The sequence below is a fragment of the Salvelinus sp. IW2-2015 genome, unplaced genomic scaffold (genome assembly GCF_002910315.2).
Source record: "Salvelinus sp. IW2-2015 unplaced genomic scaffold, ASM291031v2 Un_scaffold4541, whole genome shotgun sequence".
Lineage (NCBI taxonomy): Eukaryota > Metazoa > Chordata > Actinopteri > Salmoniformes > Salmonidae > Salvelinus > Salvelinus sp. IW2-2015.
The window spans coordinates 14,038-34,514 of record NW_019945811.1 but is presented as its reverse complement, the minus strand read 5'-3'; the positions used below and the strand labels follow the sequence as shown (position 1 = coordinate 34,514).

General features: G+C 43.1%; 1 protein-coding gene across 1 annotated transcript; it reads right to left on the bottom strand.

Moving 5' to 3' along the window:
- Nucleotides 1-16,988: 16,988 nt before the first annotated feature.
- On the bottom strand, nt 16,989-17,648 carry LOC139026363 (stonustoxin subunit beta-like). The gene has a single exon (XM_070441685.1). The coding sequence runs from the start codon at nt 17,646-17,648 to the stop codon at nt 17,058-17,060; it is 591 nt and encodes a 196-aa protein (XP_070297786.1). The 3' UTR covers nt 16,989-17,057.
- Nucleotides 17,649-20,477: the final 2,829 nt, after the last annotated feature.

Below are 20,477 nucleotides of genomic sequence, written 5' to 3'. Positions count from 1 at the left end.
AATGCACTCCCAGGAATCCTAGTTCAACAATAAATGTTTGATTTGTTCGATAATCTCCATTATTTATGTCCAAGTAGCTACTTTTGTGAGGGCGTTTAGTACACAAATCCAAACGCTCTTGCAGGTCCAGCCGAACGTCGGACGAAAGTTTAAAAAGTTATATTACAGGTCGTAGAAACATTTCAAACTAAGTATAGAATCAATCTTTAGGATGTTTTTATCATAAATCTTCAATAATGTTCCAACCAGAGAATTCCATTGTCTGTAGAAAAGCCATGGAACGCAGGTCGCTCTCATGTGAAATGCACGTGACCAGGACCTGGCTCTCTGCCAGACCACTGACTCAAAGAGCTCTTATCTGGCCCCACATCACAGTAGAAGCCTCATTCAAGTTTCTAAAGACGGTTGACATCTAGTGGAAGCCTTAGGAAGTGCAACATAACCAATATCCCACTGTGTATTCAATAGGGGCTGGGTTGAAAATCGACCAACCTCAGATTTCCCACTTCCTGTTTGGATTTCTTCTCAGGTTTTGCCTGCCATATGAGTTCTGTTATACTCACAGACATCATACAAACAGTTCTAGAATCTTCAGAGTGTTTTCTATCCAATACGAATAATAATATGCATATATTAGCAACTAGGACTGAGGAGCAGGCCGTTTACTCTGGGCACCTCTGGGCACCTTTCATCCAAGCTACTCAATACTGCCCCTGCAGCCATAAGAAGTTAAATAAAGGTGAAATAAAAATAAATAAATAAAGGTAGCTAACCAACCAGTTTCAATGTTAGCTAGCTAACATTAGGCTATAACTTGCAAAGCAAATGGCTCTGAGTGTCACGTTCCTGACCTGTTTCCCTTTGTTTTGTATTTGTTTTAGTTGGTCAGGGCGTGAGTTGGGTGGGTTGGTCTAGGTTTGATTTTCTATGTTGGGATTMTGTGTTCGGCCTGGTATGATTCTCAATCAGAGACAGCTGTCAATCGTTGTCCCTGATTGAGAATCATACTAAGGCAGCCTGGGTTTCACTTGTGTTTTGTGGGTGTTTGTTCCTGTGTCAGCGTTTGGGCCACACAGGACTGTTTTGGGTTAGTCACGTTTGTTGGTTTTTTGTATTTTTGTAGTGTTTGTTGTTTTTTTCATTAAATAATGAATACTTACCAATCCGCATCTTGGTCCGATCCATGCTCCTCCTCGTCTGAGGAGGAGAACGACTACGACAGCCGTTACAGAAACACCCACCAAAACAGGACCAAGCGGATTGGAGAAGGACGGCAAGAGCAACAGAAGCAGCGGTACCAGGAGGAATGGTCTTGGGAGCAAATATTCAACGGAGAAGGACCCTGGGCTAAGGTTGGAGAGAATCGCCGCTCTCGGGAGMAGAAGGAGGCAGCCACAGCCCAGGAGCGCTGGTATGAGGAGGCAGCGCGGCGACGCGGCTGGAAGCCCGAGAGGCTCACCCAAAAATTTCTTGGGGGGTGGCTAAAGGGGAGTGTGGCGAAGCCGGGTTGGATACCTGAGCCAACTCCCCGGGCTTACCGTGGAGTGAGAGGGCGTCGTACTGGTCAGACACCGTGTTATGCGGTAAAGCGCACGGTGTCCCCAGTACGCGTGCTTAGCCCAGTGCGGGCTATTCCACCTTGCCGCACTGGCCGGGCTAGGTTGGGCATCGAGCCGGGTGCCATGAAGCCGGCCCAACATATCTGGCCTCCAGTACGTCTCCTCGGGCCGGCGTACATGGCACCAGCCTTACAGGTGGTGTCCCCGGTTCGCCTGCATAGCCCAGTGCGGGCTATTCCACCTCGCCGCACTGGCAGGGCTACGGGGACCATTCAACCTGGTAAGGTTGGAGAGGCTCGGTGCTCAAGAGCACGTGTCCTCCTTCACGGTCCGGTATATCCGGCGCCACCTTCCCACCCCAGCCCAGTACCATCAGTGCCGACACCACGCACCAGGCTTCCAGTGCATTTCAAGAGCCCTGTTCCTCCTCCACGCACTCTCCCTGTGGTGCGTGTCTCCAGCCCAGGGCCTCCAGTTCCGGCACCACGCACCAGGCCTACAGTGCGCCTCATCCGGCCAGAGCTGCCCGTCTGCCAAGCGCCATCTGAGCCATCCGTCTGCCCAGTGCCATCTGAGCCATCCGTCTGCCCAGTGCCATCTGAGCCATCCGTCTACCCAGTGCTATCTGAGCCATCCGTCTGCCCAGTGCCATCTGAGCCATCCGTCTACAAGCGCCATCTTGAAGCCAATCCGTGTCCCGAGCATTAGAGCGCCCGTCTGTCCCGAGCCGTAGAGCCGTCGTCAGTCAGGAGCCGCTAGAGCCGCAACCAGACAGGACTGCAGAGCGAGCGTGCCAGAGCCGCAACGCAGACAGGATTGCCAGAGCCGCCAACCAGACAGGATCCTGCCAGAGCCCAACCGAGACAGGATCTGCCAGAGCCGCCAACCAGACAGGATCTGCCGAGCCGCAACCAGACGGAGCCAGAGCGACCAGCAGAGTCCGCCAGCGCAGGACGCCAGAGCCCATCGAGCAGGACCGCAGAGCCGCACAGTCGCCAGGACAGCAGAGCCGTCCGCCGGACCAGCAGACCGTTCCAGCCAGGATCAGCAGGAGCCGTCGCAGGTTCAGCAGAGCCGCAGCAGGATCAGCCAGTCCAAGGAGCCCGCAAGCCAGCAGCCAGCCAGGATCCGCGCAAGAGCCAGCAGCCAGGTCCGCCAAGCCCAGCAGGATCCGCCAGAGCCAGCCAGCCCCAGGATCCGCCCCTGTCCGGTGCTGCCCTCAGATCGGTGTCCCTCAGTCGGTGCTGCCCTCAGTCTGTCTGCTTTTTGAATAGTGGGATTGACATGGAGGGTGAATATGGAAGGAGGCCACGGAAGCGGGGGTTGATTATGGTGGGGTGGGGACCACGACCCAGCGCCAGAGCGCACCGCTGGTACAGACGCACCCAGACCCTCCCTAGACTTTGTGCTGGTGCCGCGGAGTTCGCACCTTAGGGGGGAGGTTCGTCCTGACCTGTTTTCCTTTGTCATGTATTTGTTTTAGTTGGTCAGGGCGTGAGTTGGGTGGGTTGGTCTAGGTTTGTTTTTCTATGTTGGGATTTTGTGTTCGGCCTGGTATGATTCTCAATCAGAGACAGCTGTCAATCGTTGTCCCTGATTGAGAATCATACTAAGGCAGCCAGGGTTTCACTTGTGTTTTGTGGGTGTTTGTTCCTGTGTCAGCGTTTGGGCCACACAGGACTGTTTCGGGTTAGTCACGTTTGTTGGTTTTTGTATTTTGTAGTGTTTGTTGTTTTTTCATTAAATAATGAATACTTATCAATCCGCATCTTGGTCCGATCCATGCTCCTCCTCGTCTGAGGAGGAGAACGACTACGACAGCCGTTACAGGTAGTAACACAAAATGGCAGATGCACAAAATGGTACCTGCACAAAGCATGGTACAAACATTATTGGGCACAGACAACAGCACTAAGGCAAGAAGGTAGAGACAACAATACATCTCGCAGAGCAGCCACAACTGTCAGTAAGAATGTTCATGATTGAATCTTTGAATGAAGAGATGGAGATAAAACTGTCCCGATTGAGTGTGAAAAGTGAGTTACCATTCTAATGTGAATGATGATGATTTCTAATATTGTGTCTGGTGTCATCCATCAGATGGCTGTGATCTCACACTGGACCCAAACACAGCACACAGACAACTCTCTCTGTCTGAGGAGAACAGAAAGGTGACACGGAGGAGACAGAAGCAGCCGTATCCTGATCACCCAGAGAGATTTGAGGACCGTGGACAGGTGCTGTGTAGAGAGGGTCTGACTGGATGCTGTTACTGGGAGGTAGAGTGGAGTGGGAGTGGGCCTGTTATAGGAGTGACATATAAAGGAATCAGCAGGAGAGGAAGYGGTTATGACCATGGTCTTGGATGGAATGACAAGTCCTGGAGTCTGTTCTGCTCTGACAACAGTTACTARGCCTGGCACAATAATGCTCACATTACCTTAGACGTCCCCTCCTCCAGCTCCCACAGAGTAGGAGTGTATCTGGACTGGCCAGCCGGCACTCTGTCCTTCTACACTGTCTCCTCTGACTCACTGACCCACATGTACACATTCAACACCACATTCACTGAGCCCCTCTATCCAGGGTTTAGGCTTTATGACACCTCTTCAGTGTCCCTGTGTCAGGTGGTCCCTGTGTCAAACACAACATGATGTTTCACTCTAATGGTTCAATGTTCATGTAAGACACCTGGAGCAACAATGTAGAATATCTCTCTGGTGTGTAAACATATGATTGTAAATATTCATGAATAAACACCATTGAAGTTGACAGACATTGTCAACTAGAGTCATTCATTAATAGAATGAATCACCAACACTGTGTTGTAAAAACTGGTTAATTTAGAAATCATTGATCTTGTTGTTATTGGGCTTCTTGGTGTTTGTAAATATTGCTGTCTGTAGAATGTTTATTTTGTGAATTCTTGACTCAACAATCTTGTTTCTGTATGAACTCAATTCCACTGAATGAAATGTACATGTGACAGATGTGACTAATAAAGGTTAATCAACACAGATGAAAGAAGAGAGGTGTAAATGTTTTAATATTGATCACAATATGACAGTACAGTAAATGGACTACAGTAATAGGGGTTGTGTTCAGTACAATAGAACTGGGTCTTATTCAGTTGAAGAGGAAGCTGTTATGACCACAGGACAGGACAATAAGACAATGGGTGCATCTCAATAATCTGAAGTGGCTCCTCTCTCCTCTCTCCTTCCTTTATCTTGACTCATCTGAAAACACAAGATAGGTCAAAGTAATATGGTGGCTGCCTATCGGTCATTGCTTTCCTCTCTCCAGTTTCTCTGATATTGGTTTAGATGAAGGAAAGGAGACAAAAATCCACTGGAACGCCTTCCAACTGGTAATTACTAGTGGGAAACTCATTATCAATCCACTGGAACGCCCCTCCAACTGGTAATTACTAGTGGAAACTCATCTATATCAACTGGAACGCCCCTCTAACTGGTAATTATCAGTGGGAAACTCATCTATCAATCCACTGGAACGTCCTCCTACTGGTAACTTACTAGTGGAACTCATCTATCAATCCACTGGAACGCCTTCCAATGGTAATTACTAGTGGGAAACTCATCTATCAATCCACTGGACGCCCCTCTAACTGGTAATTACTAGTGGGAAACTCCTCTATCAATCCACTGGAACGTCCCTCCTACTGGTAATTACTAGTGGAAACTCATCTATCAATCCACTGGAACGCCTTCCACTGGTAATTACTAGTGGGAAACTCATCTATCAATCCACTGGAACGCCCTCTAACTGGTAATTACTAGTGGAAAATCATCTATCAATCACTGGAACGCCCCTCTAACTGGTAATTACTATTGGGAACTCATCTATCATCAATCCACTGGAACGCCCCTCTAACTGGTAATTACTAAGTGGGAAACTCATCTATAAATCCACTGGAACGCCCCTCTAACTGGTAATTACTAGTGGAACTCATCTATCAATCCACTGGAACGCCCCTTCTAACTGGTAATTACTAGTGGAAACTCATCTATCAATCCACTGGAACGCCTCTAACTGGTAATTACTAGTGGGAAACTCAGCTATCAATCCACTGGAAACGCCCTCTAACTGGTAATTACTAGTGGAAACTCATCTATCATCCACTGGAACGCCCTCTAATGGGTATTACTAGTGGAAACTCATCTATCAATCATGGAAACCCTCTAAACTGGTAATTACTAGTGGGAAACTCATCTATCAATCCACTGGAACACCCCTCTAACTGTAATTACTAGTGGGAAACTCATCTATCAATCCACTGGAACACCCCTCCAACTGGTAAATTACTAGTGGAAACTCATCTATCAATCCACTGGAACACCTCTAACTGGTAATTACTAGTGGAAACTCATCTATCAATCCACATGGAACACACCCTCCAACTGGTAATTACTAGTGGGAAACTCATCTATCAATCACTGGAACGCCCTCCTCTACTGGTAATTACTAGTGGAAAACTCATCTATCAATCCATGGAACACCCCTCCTAACTGGTATTTACTAGTGGAACTCATCTATCAATCCACTGGAAACCCTCTAACTGGTAATTACTAGTGGGAAACTCATCTATCAATCCACTGGAACACCCTTAACTGTAATTATATGGGAAACTTTTCAATCTATCTCAAATTCCTGGAATCCCTCTAATGGTAATTACTAGTGGAAACTCATCTATCAATCCACTGGACGCCCTCTACTGGTAATTACTAGTGGAAACTCATCTATCAATCCACTGGAACGCCCTCTAACTGGTAATTACTAGTGGGAACTCATCTATCAATCCACTGGAACACCCTCTACTGGTAATTCTAGTGGAAACTCATCTATCAATCCACTGGAACGCCCCTCCTACTGGTAATTACTAGTGGAAACTCATCTATCAATCCACTGGAACGCCCCTCTTAACTGGTAATTACTAGTGGAAACTCATCTATCAATCCACTGGAACACCCCTCTAACTGGTAATTACTAGTGGAAACTCATCTATCAATCCACTGGAACGCCTCTAACTGGTAATTACTAGTGGAAACTCATCTATCAATCCACTGGAAACACCCCTCAACTGGTAATTACTCAGTGGGAACTCATCTATCAATCCACTGGAACGCCCCATAACTGGTAATTACTAGTGGGAACTCATCTTTCAATCCACTGGAACACCCCTCTAATGGTAATTACTAGTGGAAACTCATCTATCAATCCACTGGAACGCCCTCTACTGGTAATTACTAGTGGAAACTCATCTATCAATCCACTGGAACGCCCCTCTACTGGTAATTACTAGTGGAAACTCATCTATCAATCCACTGGAACGCCCTCTAACTGGTAATTACTAGTGGAAACTCATCTATCAATCCACTGGAAGCCTCCCAACTGGTAATTACTAGTGGGAACTCATCTATCAATCCACTGGAACGCCCTCCTAACTGGTAATTACTAGTGGAAACTCATCTATCCAATCCACTGGAACGCCCTCTAACTGGTAATTACTAGTGGAAACTCATCTATCAATCCACTGGAAAACGCCCCTCTAACTGGTAATTACTAGTGGAAAACTCATCTATCATCCACTGGAACGCCCTCCAACTGGTATTACTAGTGGAAACTCATCTATCAATCCACTGGAACCCCTCCTAACTGTAATTACTAGTGGAAAATCATCTATCAATCCACTGGAACGCCCCTCTAACTGTTATTACTAGTGGGAAACTCATCTATCAATCCACTGGAACCCCTCCTAACTGTAATTACTAGTGGAAACTCATCTATCAATCCACTGGAACACGCCCTCTAACTGGTAATTACTAGTGAGAACTCATCTATAATCCACTGGAACGACCCTCTAACTGGTAATTACTAGTGGAACTCATCTATCAATCCACTGGAACACCCCTCTAACTGGTAATTACTAGTGGAAACTCATCTATCAATCCACTGGAACACCTCTACTGGTAATTACTAGTGGAAACTCATCTATCAATCCACTGGAACCCCTCTAATTTGTAATTACTAGTGGAACTCATCTATCAATCCACTGGACCCCCTCTAACTGGTAATTACTAGTGGAACTCATCTATCAATCCACTGGAACACCCTCCAACTGGTAATTACTAGTGGGAAACTCATCTATCAATCCACTGGAACACCCCTCTAATGGTAATACTAGTGGAACTCATCTTCAATCCACTGACACCCCTACTGGTAATTACTAGTGGAACTCATCTATCAATCACTGAACACCCTCCTACTGGTAATTACTAGTGGAAACTCATTCTATCAATCCACTGGAACCTCTCCAACTGGTAATTACTAGTGGAAACTCATCTATCAATCCACTGGAACGCCCCTCTAACTGGTAATTACTAGTGGAAAACTCAATCTATCAATCCACTGGAACACTCTAACTGGTAATTACTAGTGGGAACCTCATCTACCAATCCACTGGAACGCCCTCCTAACTGGTAATTACTAGTGGGAACTCATCTACAATCACTGGAACGCCCTCTAACTGGTAATTACTAGTGGGAAACTCATCTATCAATCCACTGGAACATCCTCAAATGGTAATTACTAGTGGGAAACTCATCTATCCAATCCACTGGAACGCCCCTCCTACTGGTATTACTAGTGGGAAACTCATCTTATCAATCCACTGGAACGCCCCTCTAACTGGTAATTACTAGTGGAAACTCATCTATCAATCACTGGAACGCCCTCTAAACTGGTAATTACTAGTGGAAACTCATCTATCAATCCACTGGAACACCCCTCTACTGGTGATTACTAGTGGGACAACTGGTAATTACTAGTGGAAACTCATCTATCAATCCACTGGAACGCCCCTCTAACTGGTAATTACTAGTGGAAACTCATCTATCAATCCACTGGAACGCCCCTCCTACTGGTAATTACTAGTGGAAACTCATCTATCAATCCACTGGAACACCCCTCCTACTGGTAATTACTAGTGGATTACTAGTGTTTGATGCCATTCCATTCACTCCGGTCCAGCCATTATTATGAGCCGTGCTCCCTTCAGTAGCCTCCACTGTGTCCCAGTACTGAACTCTGACATCACATACTAAAGAAATGACCGACATAACAGCATTTTTGGCAGGTAAATGCAAAACATTTTCTTTTTATAAAATCAAATCTATTAAAGCTGCATTATGTACATTTTTATGTGACCCGACCAAGTTATTCACTATATATACAAAAGTATCTGGACATCCGTTCAAATGAGTGGATTCATCTATTTCAGCCACACCCGTTGCTGACAGGTGTATATAATCGAGCACACCGCCATGCAATCTCCATAGACAAACATTTGCAGTAGAATGACTAGTCTCTAGTCATGAAATTACAATACAGGCAGGATAGCAAAGTCAATTCTGGATGTCAGTAGAGTTTTTGATTCATTCTCATCAATGACAACATTCTAGACCTGAGTAAACACCCATCTAAGGCTGGTATCTGGGGTAATCTGGTTAATGATTATACAAACTATTACGTTTCTCTTTCTTTGTAGAATGTTGACAGCTGTAACTTAATAGCTACACTCACTGACACAGGATAAACTTGATCCCTCATGTTGGCTTGATCAAACTGGTAAGTTGCCCCACACTATAGCTGTACAAGTCTCCACATGGCCAGACTTCTAGTGGTCTTCTCCCCTTTCAATGCTAGTATGTTCATCCTTGAAAAATGCCTTGAGGTCTGAAAATAGACACCAAAGTTGAAATACTTTACAAACAATTATCTAGGCTAAGTAAAACAAAATGATTTTTGGATCTACTGCTATGCTAACTAGCTAGCTAGAGTGTAGTCAGTGGCTAGCTAAGACAGAGAAAGGGGACGTACAGGAAGAGCTCTTGATCACGCTGGTGAACTGTAGCTGACAGTGTCGGCTAGAGATGAAGTGCAGGAACTTCCTGCAGGAAGTTGTAGTCTTGCTGAGGTGTAGCTTGCTGAGGTTGTAGTCTTGCTGAGGTTGTAGTCTTATTGAGGTTGTAGTCTTGCTGTGAGGTTGTAGTCTTATTGAGGTTGTAGTCTTGCTGAGGTTGTAGTCTTATTGAGGTTGTAGTCTTGCTGAGTTGTAGCTTATTGAGGTTGTAGTCTTATTGAGGTTGTAGTCTTGCTGAGGTTGTAGTCTTATTGAGGTTGTAGTCTTGAGGTTGTAGTCTTATTGAGGTTGTAGCTTATTGAGTTGTAGTCTTATTGAGGTTGTAGTCTTATTGAGGTTGTAGTCTTATTGAGGTTGATGTGCTTATTGGGTTGTAGTCTTGTTGAGGTTGTAGTCTTGCTGAGGTTGTAGTCTTATTGAGTTGTAGTCTTGCTGAGGTTGTGTCTTATTGAGGTTGTAGTCTTATTGAGTTGTAGTCTTGCTGAGGTTGAGTCTTATTGAGGTTGTAGTCTTGCTGAGGTTGTAGTCTTATGAGGTTGTAGTCTTGCTGAGGTTGTAGTCTTATTGAGTTGTAGTCTTATTGAGGTTGTAGTCTTGCTGAGGTTGTAGTCTGTGAGGTTGTAGTCTTGCTGAGGTTGTAGTCTTGCTGAGGTTGTAGTCTTGCTGAGGTTGTAGTCTTGCTGAGGTTGTAGTCTTATTGAGTTGTAGTCTTGCTGAGGTTGTAGTCTTATTGAGTTGTAGTCTTGCTGTGAGGTTGTAGTCTTATTGAGTTGTAGTCTTATTGAGGTTGTAGTCTTGCTGAGGTTGTAGTCTTGCTGAGGTTGTAGTCTTGCTGAGGGTGTAGTCTTGCTGAGGTTGTGTCTTATTGAGGTAGTAGTCTTGCTGAGGTTGTAGTCTTGCTACTCTGTTGCTAATTAGCATTTCGAATTTTTGAGAGAAATTGAGGCAATATATATGATAAAAGTCCCCTTGCCAGAGAAAGAATTACATGGCTATCAAAACGTCACGCCAAGGTAAGCCTACACCACACACACAATTAATAATATATTTTTTGTAAAATTGACGATGTGAAAAATTATAGCGGAACAAAAAAACGTTGGAACCATTTTCGTGTTTTAATGGGTATTATGAGCGATCTACTGTGGTGGACTATTAGCCGTCACAGACACATCTATGCGTCTACTGTGGTGGGACTATTAGCCGTCACAGACACATCTATGCGTCTACTGTGGTGGACTATTAGCCGTCACAGACACATCTACGCGTCTACTGTGGTGGACTATTAGCCGTCACAGACACATCTATGCGTCTACTGTGGTGGACTATTAGCCGTCACAGACACATCTATGCGTCTTCTGTGGTGGACTATTAGCCGTCACAGACACATCTATGCGTCTACTGTGGTGGACTATTAGCCGTCACAGACACATCTATGCGTCTACTGTGGTGGACTATTAGCCGTCACAGACACATCTACGCGTCTATGTGTGGACTATAGCCGTCACAGACACATCTACGCGTCTTCTGTGGTGGACTATTAGCCGTCACAGACACATCTACGCGTCTACTGTGGTGGACTATTAGCCGTCACAGACAACATCTATGCGTCTACTGTGGTGGACTATTAGCCGTCACAGACACATCTACGCTAACAGTTCCATCTGAAAATGATCACTGCGTCTCCATCAGAATATCATGTTCATGTTGCTTTCCGAATCATCTCTTGTATTCATCACAACTCACACACGATAGTTTGGTACAGCAGAGGTTAATATAAGCCTCGCTGTCTGCCTGTAGAGTCTCCAGTACCCAGCTGTCAGAGGTTGCAACCAGTACCTTTTATTGTGCAGAGGGTTTTGAGTTCACTTCCTGGTTTGGGGAGAAAGGGACAGAACTCACTCTGTTATATCAATACCTGTCGCTTACTCTGCTTTGTTAAAAAGTGAATCATGACAACACATTAAATACTGTGTTGTTGTGTCTCTACAGCTGAACAACTCSTTGTCACGTTCTGTCCTTTATTTCCTTTGTTTTTGTCTTTATTTAGTATGGTCAGGGCGTGAGTTGGGGTGGGCAGTCTATGTTTGTATTTCTATGTTTTCCTATTTCTGTGTTTGGCCTAATATGGTTCTCAATCAGAGGCAGGTGTTTTGTGTTGTTTCTGATTGGGAACCATATTTAGGTAGCCTGTTTTGTGTTGGGTTTTGTGGGTGGTTGTCTTCAGTCTTTGTGTGTCTGCACCAGATAGAACTGTTTCGCTTTTCACGTTTGTTGTTTTGTATTTTAGAAGTGTTCAGTTTATTGTCTTTTTATTAAACATGATGAACACTAATCACGCAGCGCTTTGGTCCTCTCCTTCTTCCACAGAAGAAAACCGCTACATTCGTGCCATGATGGCCTTGTCAGTGATCCATCCCAGAAGGCCAAGGCCTCTTCTGCACACAACATGATGCACAATAGCGTCAATAAAAACCCTACAATAAAAACCAACTAAATATAATTATAGTGAATCCCTTGTCCTTCCAGGTGTTACACTATTAACAGTTGAATTCATCAGGAACTTAGTGGGTTCATCTAACAATCCTAATCATCAGCTGATACATTTTAATCTCATACACAGGGTGTACCTTCCACCTAGAAAACATCATTTAATGTTTTGGAAAGAGGTACCCTCTGTCGTATCTGCTGTATTGGATATCATCATACCTTGTTCCCCCAAACTGTTATTACTGAATGATAATTCACCACTGTCATTACAGAAAAGCAATGATCTCCTCCCTAATCTCACACACTCTCTTGAGTGCATTAGGCCTACCTTTACTTAGCTACCTAACATCCTCATGTAAAAGTAGATCATGATGCTCAGCAGACTACGAAACAAGCCATGTTGAAGGATAAATGTTGATCGGATAAAGTTTATGATAGCCATAACCGAGTCCATAGTTTTTATAGTCACCACTGAGTCTAGCCAGGCAGTGTAGTCTTATCGGCGGAGAAAGAGCCAGTAGGCGGGCAGATTGACCCTGTACCTGATTTCTTGTAATTTATACTGATTGACAGCACTTAATGGGCAGGACTATAGGAAATAGATTTTCTCATTGGAAAATATTGAGCAAGAGCTCATTTTGACACTAAATATCTGATTTGKTTTTATTTTTACAGCAAAATGATCTTTAAAAAATGTATAAAAACATGTCATGGCACAATAGGGACTGTGAAAGTACACACACACTAACACACATGCACACAATCCTATTTTACTAACCTTGTGTGGACACGCAATTGATACCCATTCAAAATCCTATTTTCCCCACCTTTAACCCCAAAACCTATCCTTAACCTTAAACCTTAACCTAACCCTAACCCTACACCTTACATTTAACCCCTGACTCTAATTCCAACCCTAATTCTCAACCTAAACCCCCATAGAAATAGCCTTTTTCCTTGTGGGGATTGGCAAAATGTCGCCAAGTTGCCTAATTGTTGTTCGTTAACTATTCTTGTGGAGACTTCTGGGCTAGACTCGATTTCAGGCATCAATAGCCATGTGGTGCAAACCATGAATAGGCGGGCAGATGGACTCTGTACCCCAGTTAGCAGCTCTGATTGGCTGTAACTGGTATGTTACTGATATTAATTGAAAGCACTTAATAGACAGGACTAACAGAATCTCCCATTGGAGAATAATGAACAAGGGTATTTTGGCACTAAACATTGAGTTTTGCTGGGATTGTTTTTCGATTTTTTAAAATGAATGTTCAGCATTAAAGGGCCATTCTAAATGATAAATTGGACAATCTTGCCTGCGGACCACCAGTTGAATAGCCCTGACCTAGATGTTTAAAAATGTATTGCGAGAGCTTTGCTTCCTTTTGTTTTTATTTTGGAAGCCAGTTAATTCAACCTCTCATAAGATGCAAGTCACTGACATGAGTATTGTCATTTCATTACTTGAAATGGTTCTTATTTTATTTATTTTTCAGTTGAGCTCAAAAATGGACAATACATCTGTTTCAACAGAGAAGCGGTTCCGCAACTCGAAAGAACAGAGTGTATTTATAAGTATCAATGTACATAATATCACACAGGGTTGGGTCAATTCAATTTAAATTCCAGTCAATTCAAGAAGTACACTGAAATTCCAATTCTCTTCGTGCTTTTCAATGAGGAAAATGTGGAATTGGAATTTGGTTTACTTTCTGAATTGACTACATTTTAAATGGAATTAACCCCAACCCTTATATCACAACACAAAATGGCTGAGATTATTCATTCCTGCACAGGTTTGGGAAAAATTTTTGGGATACTTGTGCAATAGCCATTTTAGAGCTTGTTTCACTTCCAAAGTTTAATATGTATCCCATATTCCTAGCACGCAATGGCTACATCAAGCACTACAAACTCTACAAACTTTTTTTGTATTATTTTGTGCCAATAGAAATTTATGGTAAATCATGTATTGTGAAATTTTGGAGTCACCTTTATTGCAAAAAAGAAACACTTCCACCTGAATGTGGATCTACAGGGGTTAACTGCCTTGTTCAGGGGCAGAACGACTGATTTTTACCGTGACAGCTCGGGATTTGATCCAGCAACCTTTCGGAAGTCGTAAATACCAGTTGAATGCATTCATGTAATTTGAACTCATTGATAAACGGCGATTGGCTATTGGCCAACAACTGCGTCAACTATAAACTAAAAGTACAGCGATCATGCTTATAAAAAATTATAGAGTTCAAAAACAGATTTTTATAAATAATGTTTTGTTGCATTTAACTGCCAAAAATGCTGTTATAGAAACCATTTCCTTAGTGGGTGACGTCAGAGGTCACCATCTGATAGAAGTGGGAGCTCAGGATGATAGACGAGTTTCCCACTAGTAAATACCAGTTGGAGGGCAATTCAAGTGGATTTTTCCCAGTCTTTGTAGTAAATTCCAATTCCCACTTGGTAACAAACGCACCATGACACTGCTTCCTTCAGTGCCTGATGCGTACTTGTGACTCTCATAAAGTAGGCTTGTCTGTAGCACGGTACATCTCCCTGGGGTAATATGAAAGCCTTGCCCCCACTAAGCCATTCCTCCTAAATCATTTCCCAGTGTGCCTTGCCTTTTCTAGTGAATTGTAACATTACCACCCATGACTATTTGTTAGTGACAGAGACATGGTTGTTGAATTCGGTCCTGTGGCCTTAACTAAGTTAATTCCTAGGCGTGTATTATCATCATAAAGTCTATCATCGTAAAGTCTTTGACAATACATTACATCTCTGAAGGTAGATGGTGTATTTTCATATTTTTGTACTCCAGGGAACTATACTGTACCCTTATTTCTAAGTGTGTGTATACCTGCTTACCTGCCTGTCTCTCTCTGTGTCTGCCTTTCTCTGTCTGTCTGTCACTGCCTGCCTGTGCGCCACTGTGTCTGTCTGTCACTGCCTGCCTGTGCGCCACTGTGTCTGTCTGTCACTGCCGGCCTGTGCGCCACTGTGTCTGTCTGTCTGTCTGTCTGTCTGTCTGCCCGTCTGTCCCCCTACCCGCATGTCTGTCTGTCTGCTTTTGTCTGTCTGTCCCTCTGCCTGCCTATTTGTTTGATTTTGTAAATTAAAAAAATCTGCCCCCCAAAAAGTTATGTCCTGCTCCTTCCCTGACTTTTCCTGAATGTTTATATTTTTTACTGCTCATTTCTCAGAATTTTTAAATCACAAATTGAAAAGTATTTAGAGCCTTTGTACCAGTTTTTCCCCACCTATTCCCAAATTAATCTGCCAAGACAATGTGCTGTAGGATGTTGGTACCCAGCCAGGTGCTAATGCATCTCTCTCTCCTCACTGAATGAATGACAAATGAATGAATGGGTGATAATTGTTCATCTTACTTCACAATGTAATTTAAATTTGGCCTAACTGAATGATAAGTAGGGTAAAGAGGTTAATTTAATTTAGAAAGACAATAGTGTAATGAGATTGTTATGCCTATTTATCAGTAGCAAATCCTTTGACAGCATGACTTGTGGGTTGATACCATTACTTTTACATTTTACTTTGTAATTGTAACGGATTTCCTCCTCTTCGTCTGAGGAGGAGTAGCAAGGATCGGATCAAAACGCAGCTTGGTAAGTGTTCATAATGTTTAATATAAAAAACAACAGAACACTGGAACAAAACAAAATAACGTGCATCAACGAAACAGTCCCGTGTGGTGACAAACACTGACACGGAAGACAAACACCCACAAAACACTTGTGGAAAAAGGCTACCTAAGTATGATTCTCAATCAGAGACAACTAACGACACCTGCCTCTGATTGAGAACCATACTAGGCCGAACACAGAAACCAAACATAGAAAAACAAACATAGACTGCCCACCCCAACTTACGCCCTGACCATATAAACAAAGACAAAACAAAGGAACTAAGGTCAGAACGTGACAGTAATAATGCAAAACATATCCTTGACTCTATCGAAGTTGATGAGCGGGAAACAAACGATGCCAGTCAGCCTGCACAGCCGGCCCATTGAAACTACACCAAAACTAATTTCACACATAAAAGTATGTGTTTGCATTCTCAGCACCATGCACCCCACTGGACCTGGCATGAGAACCACATAAACGTCAAAACTACAGCCGCCAAGCAGGCAGCAGGTCCTGCTCTCCCTCTTCCCTAAGCACCACAGCACCAAGCAGGCAGCAGGTCCTGCTCTCCCTCTTCCCTAAGCACCACAGCACCCAGCAGGCAGCAGGTCCTTCTCTCCCTCTTCCCTAAGCACCACAGCACCCTAGCAGGCAGCAGGTCCTTCTCTCCCTCTTCCCCAAGCACCACAGCACCCACTTGGGAAAAATAAGACACAATGTCATGGTGGTAGGTGCACAGGCAACATGGCCCATGAAAACTGTGTGCAGGACAACCGATTTGTTTGTGGGGCCTGCTCACACAAATCCCCGAACCAAACCATAAAGAGAAGACAGATTGATTAATGTGTAAAGGCACAGATATAAGGGAACTACAGTGTATGATACAATCAACAAATTACTGTTTTTACATCTTGTCATGAATATATTTATTTTTTATGCAATTCATCCTTTACAATTGTTCATGCACTGGTGCTTTTGTTCAGGAATACAACAAATAATTTCACCTGGCTGGTTATATTATTATTATTATTATCTTATTATTATGTTTTTTTGATTCAGTATGAAGCTGTAACTGGACGTTATTCATTACTATAACTCTATTACAAATCGAATCTATAAATATTCAGAAGAACAGGAGATTATAAAAGGACAGTTTCACAAGGTTAGTCACATACTCAGTTATGTGGACACACACAATTAACATTTTCATTTACAGTGTGTGTGTGTGTGTGTGTGTGTGTGTGTGTGTTTCCAGTGTGTGTTATTGTGTGTCCAGTGTGCGAGTGTGTGTGTCCATTGACACAGAGTTAACATGGTTATTATTTACAGGAATAAACTTGTCCAAACTGGTTTGTGTTACTCCATGTATTTAAATGTCGTATTGTGATCAAACATAAAACACATGATTAGAGTGAAACATCATGTTGTTTTTGACACAGTGACCACCTGACACAGGGACACTGAGGAGTTAACATCATAAACCCTAAACCCTGGATAGAGGGGCTCAGTGAATGTGGTGTGGAATGTGTACAGGTGGGTCAGTGTGTCAGAGGAGACTCTGTAGAAGGACAGAGTGCCGGCTGGCCAGTCCAGATACACTCCTACTCTGTGGGAGCTGGAGGAGAGGACGTCTATGGTAGTGTGAGCATTATTGTGCCTGGCATTGTAACTTTTGTCAGAGCAGAACAGACTCCAGGACTTGTCATTGGATCCAATAACACAGTCATTACCCTCCCCACTCCTGCTGATTCCTTTATATGTCACTCCAATATCAGCCAATCCCCCACTCCACTCTACCTCCCAGTAACAGCGCCCAGTCAGACCCTCTCTACACAGCACCTGTTTCCAGCCCTCAAATCTCTCTGGGTGATCAGGATACGGCTGCTCCTCTCTCCTACATGTCACCTTTATGTTCTCCTCAGACAGAGAGAGGAATCTGTTTACTGTGTTTGGGTCCAGTGTGAGATCACAGGCATCTGATGGATGAAACCAGACACATGTTAGAATCATCATCAATCACATTAGAATGTTATCCCCTAGCGACCTCTAGCCTCTGGCTGGCCCTCACTAACATATCCGTCACAAACCCACTGGTCCAGTCATTATAAGTCTTGTCTAGGTAAGCCGCCTATCTCAGCTCACTGTCACCAAGCAACACCCACCGTAGCACTGGCGGGGGGGTTTTGCTCAGCAGGTATATCTCAGGTCATACTCATAAGCCATACACTTACCTTGGCCGTTCTCTGCTGCCAATGACTGGAACGAATGCAAAAATCTCTAAGCTGGGTCTATATCTCCGCTCTCTAACTTTAAGCAATCAGCTGATCAGAGCAGTTTACCATCACTGCACCTGTACACAGCCAATTCGGTAAATGCCACCCAACTACTCATCCCCATATTGGTTATTTTCCTCTTGCTCTTGCACCCATTATCTCTACTTGCCATCAGTATCTGTCAAATCTATCATCCAGTGATTAATGGCTAAGTTGTAATTATTTTGCGCCTCATGGCATAATTTTATTGCCTTAACCTCCCTACTCTCTAATTTGCACACTGACATATATTTTCTATTGTGTTATTGACTGTACGTTTCGTTAAATGTTGTACCTGGCTGTTGTTGTTTTGTCACACTGCTTTGCTTGATGCTTGCCTAGGTCGCCAGTTGAACTAGTAACTTGTTCTCAACTTAGCTATCCTGTTAAATAAAGGTGAAATTAAAAAGAAGGGAAAAAATCACTCATAGTTTATGTAGATGGTCATATATCAAAAGGAGGAAGTTAAGGTAACTGTAACTTGTTGAATGATCTTATACTATACTGTATGTAATATAAAACACCACTTATTCCCATTAAATTACACACACACACACACACACACACCACACCAACAAACACACACAAAAAACCACAATTCTGGAATAAACACCCCACAAAAAAACAAGTCCCTGAACACACAAACATCCTGGACACACACACACCTGTATGCATGCATGAACACACATTTCTAGCGTAACACGAACACGCCACACATTATACACAACTTGTCAAAGGAACTCTTGTAAACGTGTGTAGTCCCTGATTTTGCTTCTGTAGAACTACAGCTTATATTTAATGGACCAATAAGTAATGACGGTGGTCTTGACTTTGACTTAAAACTTGAATTAAGACTTATTCTTAGTTATATTTTCACAGCAGTCAACACTCACATTCTAAGCCCAGAGTTTCATTTTTTTCTTCCACCATGTTCCCACGTAGCGGTAAGCAGAAGAACAGACAGTCATTGAGTGATACACTGAACACACACACACAGCTATAACTTTGTCCAAGGGGTGGTAAGAATGTTTGTCTTAAACTAGCCTGATAACTCAAACATGTCTGATATGACATTGAATAAACCCTCTACATTACTTGAGTTCTCCAGTCTGCAGTGTGGACTCCAGATCTAGCAGAGAGCAGTCTGACTCCTGAGTCTCCTGGGTGATTGTAGCTCAGTCCAGCTCTCTCGAGTTTGAGGGGTTTGACCTCAGAGCTAGACCAGAGAAGCACAAGCTTCCTTCGTGACTAGACAGCCTGACGTCTGCAAAGAGTAAAATCATATTAAAAACACACTGCTATCTTGGTGGTGAAAATAGTGGCAGTATATTTTTTCAACATATTCAGAATATTCAGTGTCCGAAGCCCTTCATATCTATTCATAAATTAACGTTTCATTGTAGAAATACAAAAATCTAAGATTGCTTGTAGAGAGAGAAATATAAAGTACAAATATTTGAGTAGACGGACTAGACCAGTTTAAAAAGCAAGATCAGTCAAAAGACAGACAGCGAAGGTACCAGATTTAGATTGTATTGATATACAGTCACACCATAATATTTTGGACAGTGAAGCTAACATTTTAAATGTGGCTCTATACTCCAGCATTTTGGATTTGAGATCAAATGTTTTATATAAGGTGACAGATATAATGTTCTTCCAATTGAGGGTATTTTTTACATGTCTGTTTCACCATTTAGAAACAAAAGCAATTCAGTATTCTAGTCGCCTATTTGAAGAAGTCATAAGTTCTGACCAATTACTTATATCTTTAAGTAAGCAAAAAGATATATTGTCTCAATTCTTCCGACAATGACTACATCAAGCCTGTGACTGCCATGGTTGAGAAATTATGAATGAATCTGAATAATAACGAGTGAGAGGTTACAGAGGATACAAAAAATACTAACCTCTCACGTTAACCTCAAATAAAAGGTGGCATTCTTACTGTCGCTAATAATGGAACATTCTATCTAAAATCCAAAATGTTGGAGCATAGCACCAAATTAAAACTGTAAGCTTCACGTCCAAACATATATGATTGTACCATGTGTTCCTGGTAAACACATGTTGGATCTGGTGAACAGTTGATCCGTATTGTTGACCAACTACAGGATACTGACCTCAGAGTCTCCATTTTACAGTGGGATTTCCCAGTCCATCAGAAGCAGCTTCACTCCTGAATCCTTCAGGTCATTGTTTACTCAGGTCCAGCTCTCTCAGGTGTGAGGGGTTGACCTCAGAGCTGAGACCAGAGAAGCACAGCCTTTGTCTGTGACTCCACAGCCTGACAGCCTGACAGAGAGATAATCATGATTCACAAACAACACTGTTAATAACACCAGGATCGTAGAAGACAATGGCAGATGCATTGGTTATTCTTCTCAAACAACATATAGATTCATCTTCCTCTCCTAGAATTGTATGGTCATATTGTTATACTAAGTGAAACCAACACTGATTCAATATGTTATTCAATAATACGTTATAGTACATATTTTCTCTAAACTGATTAATTATTCCTGAT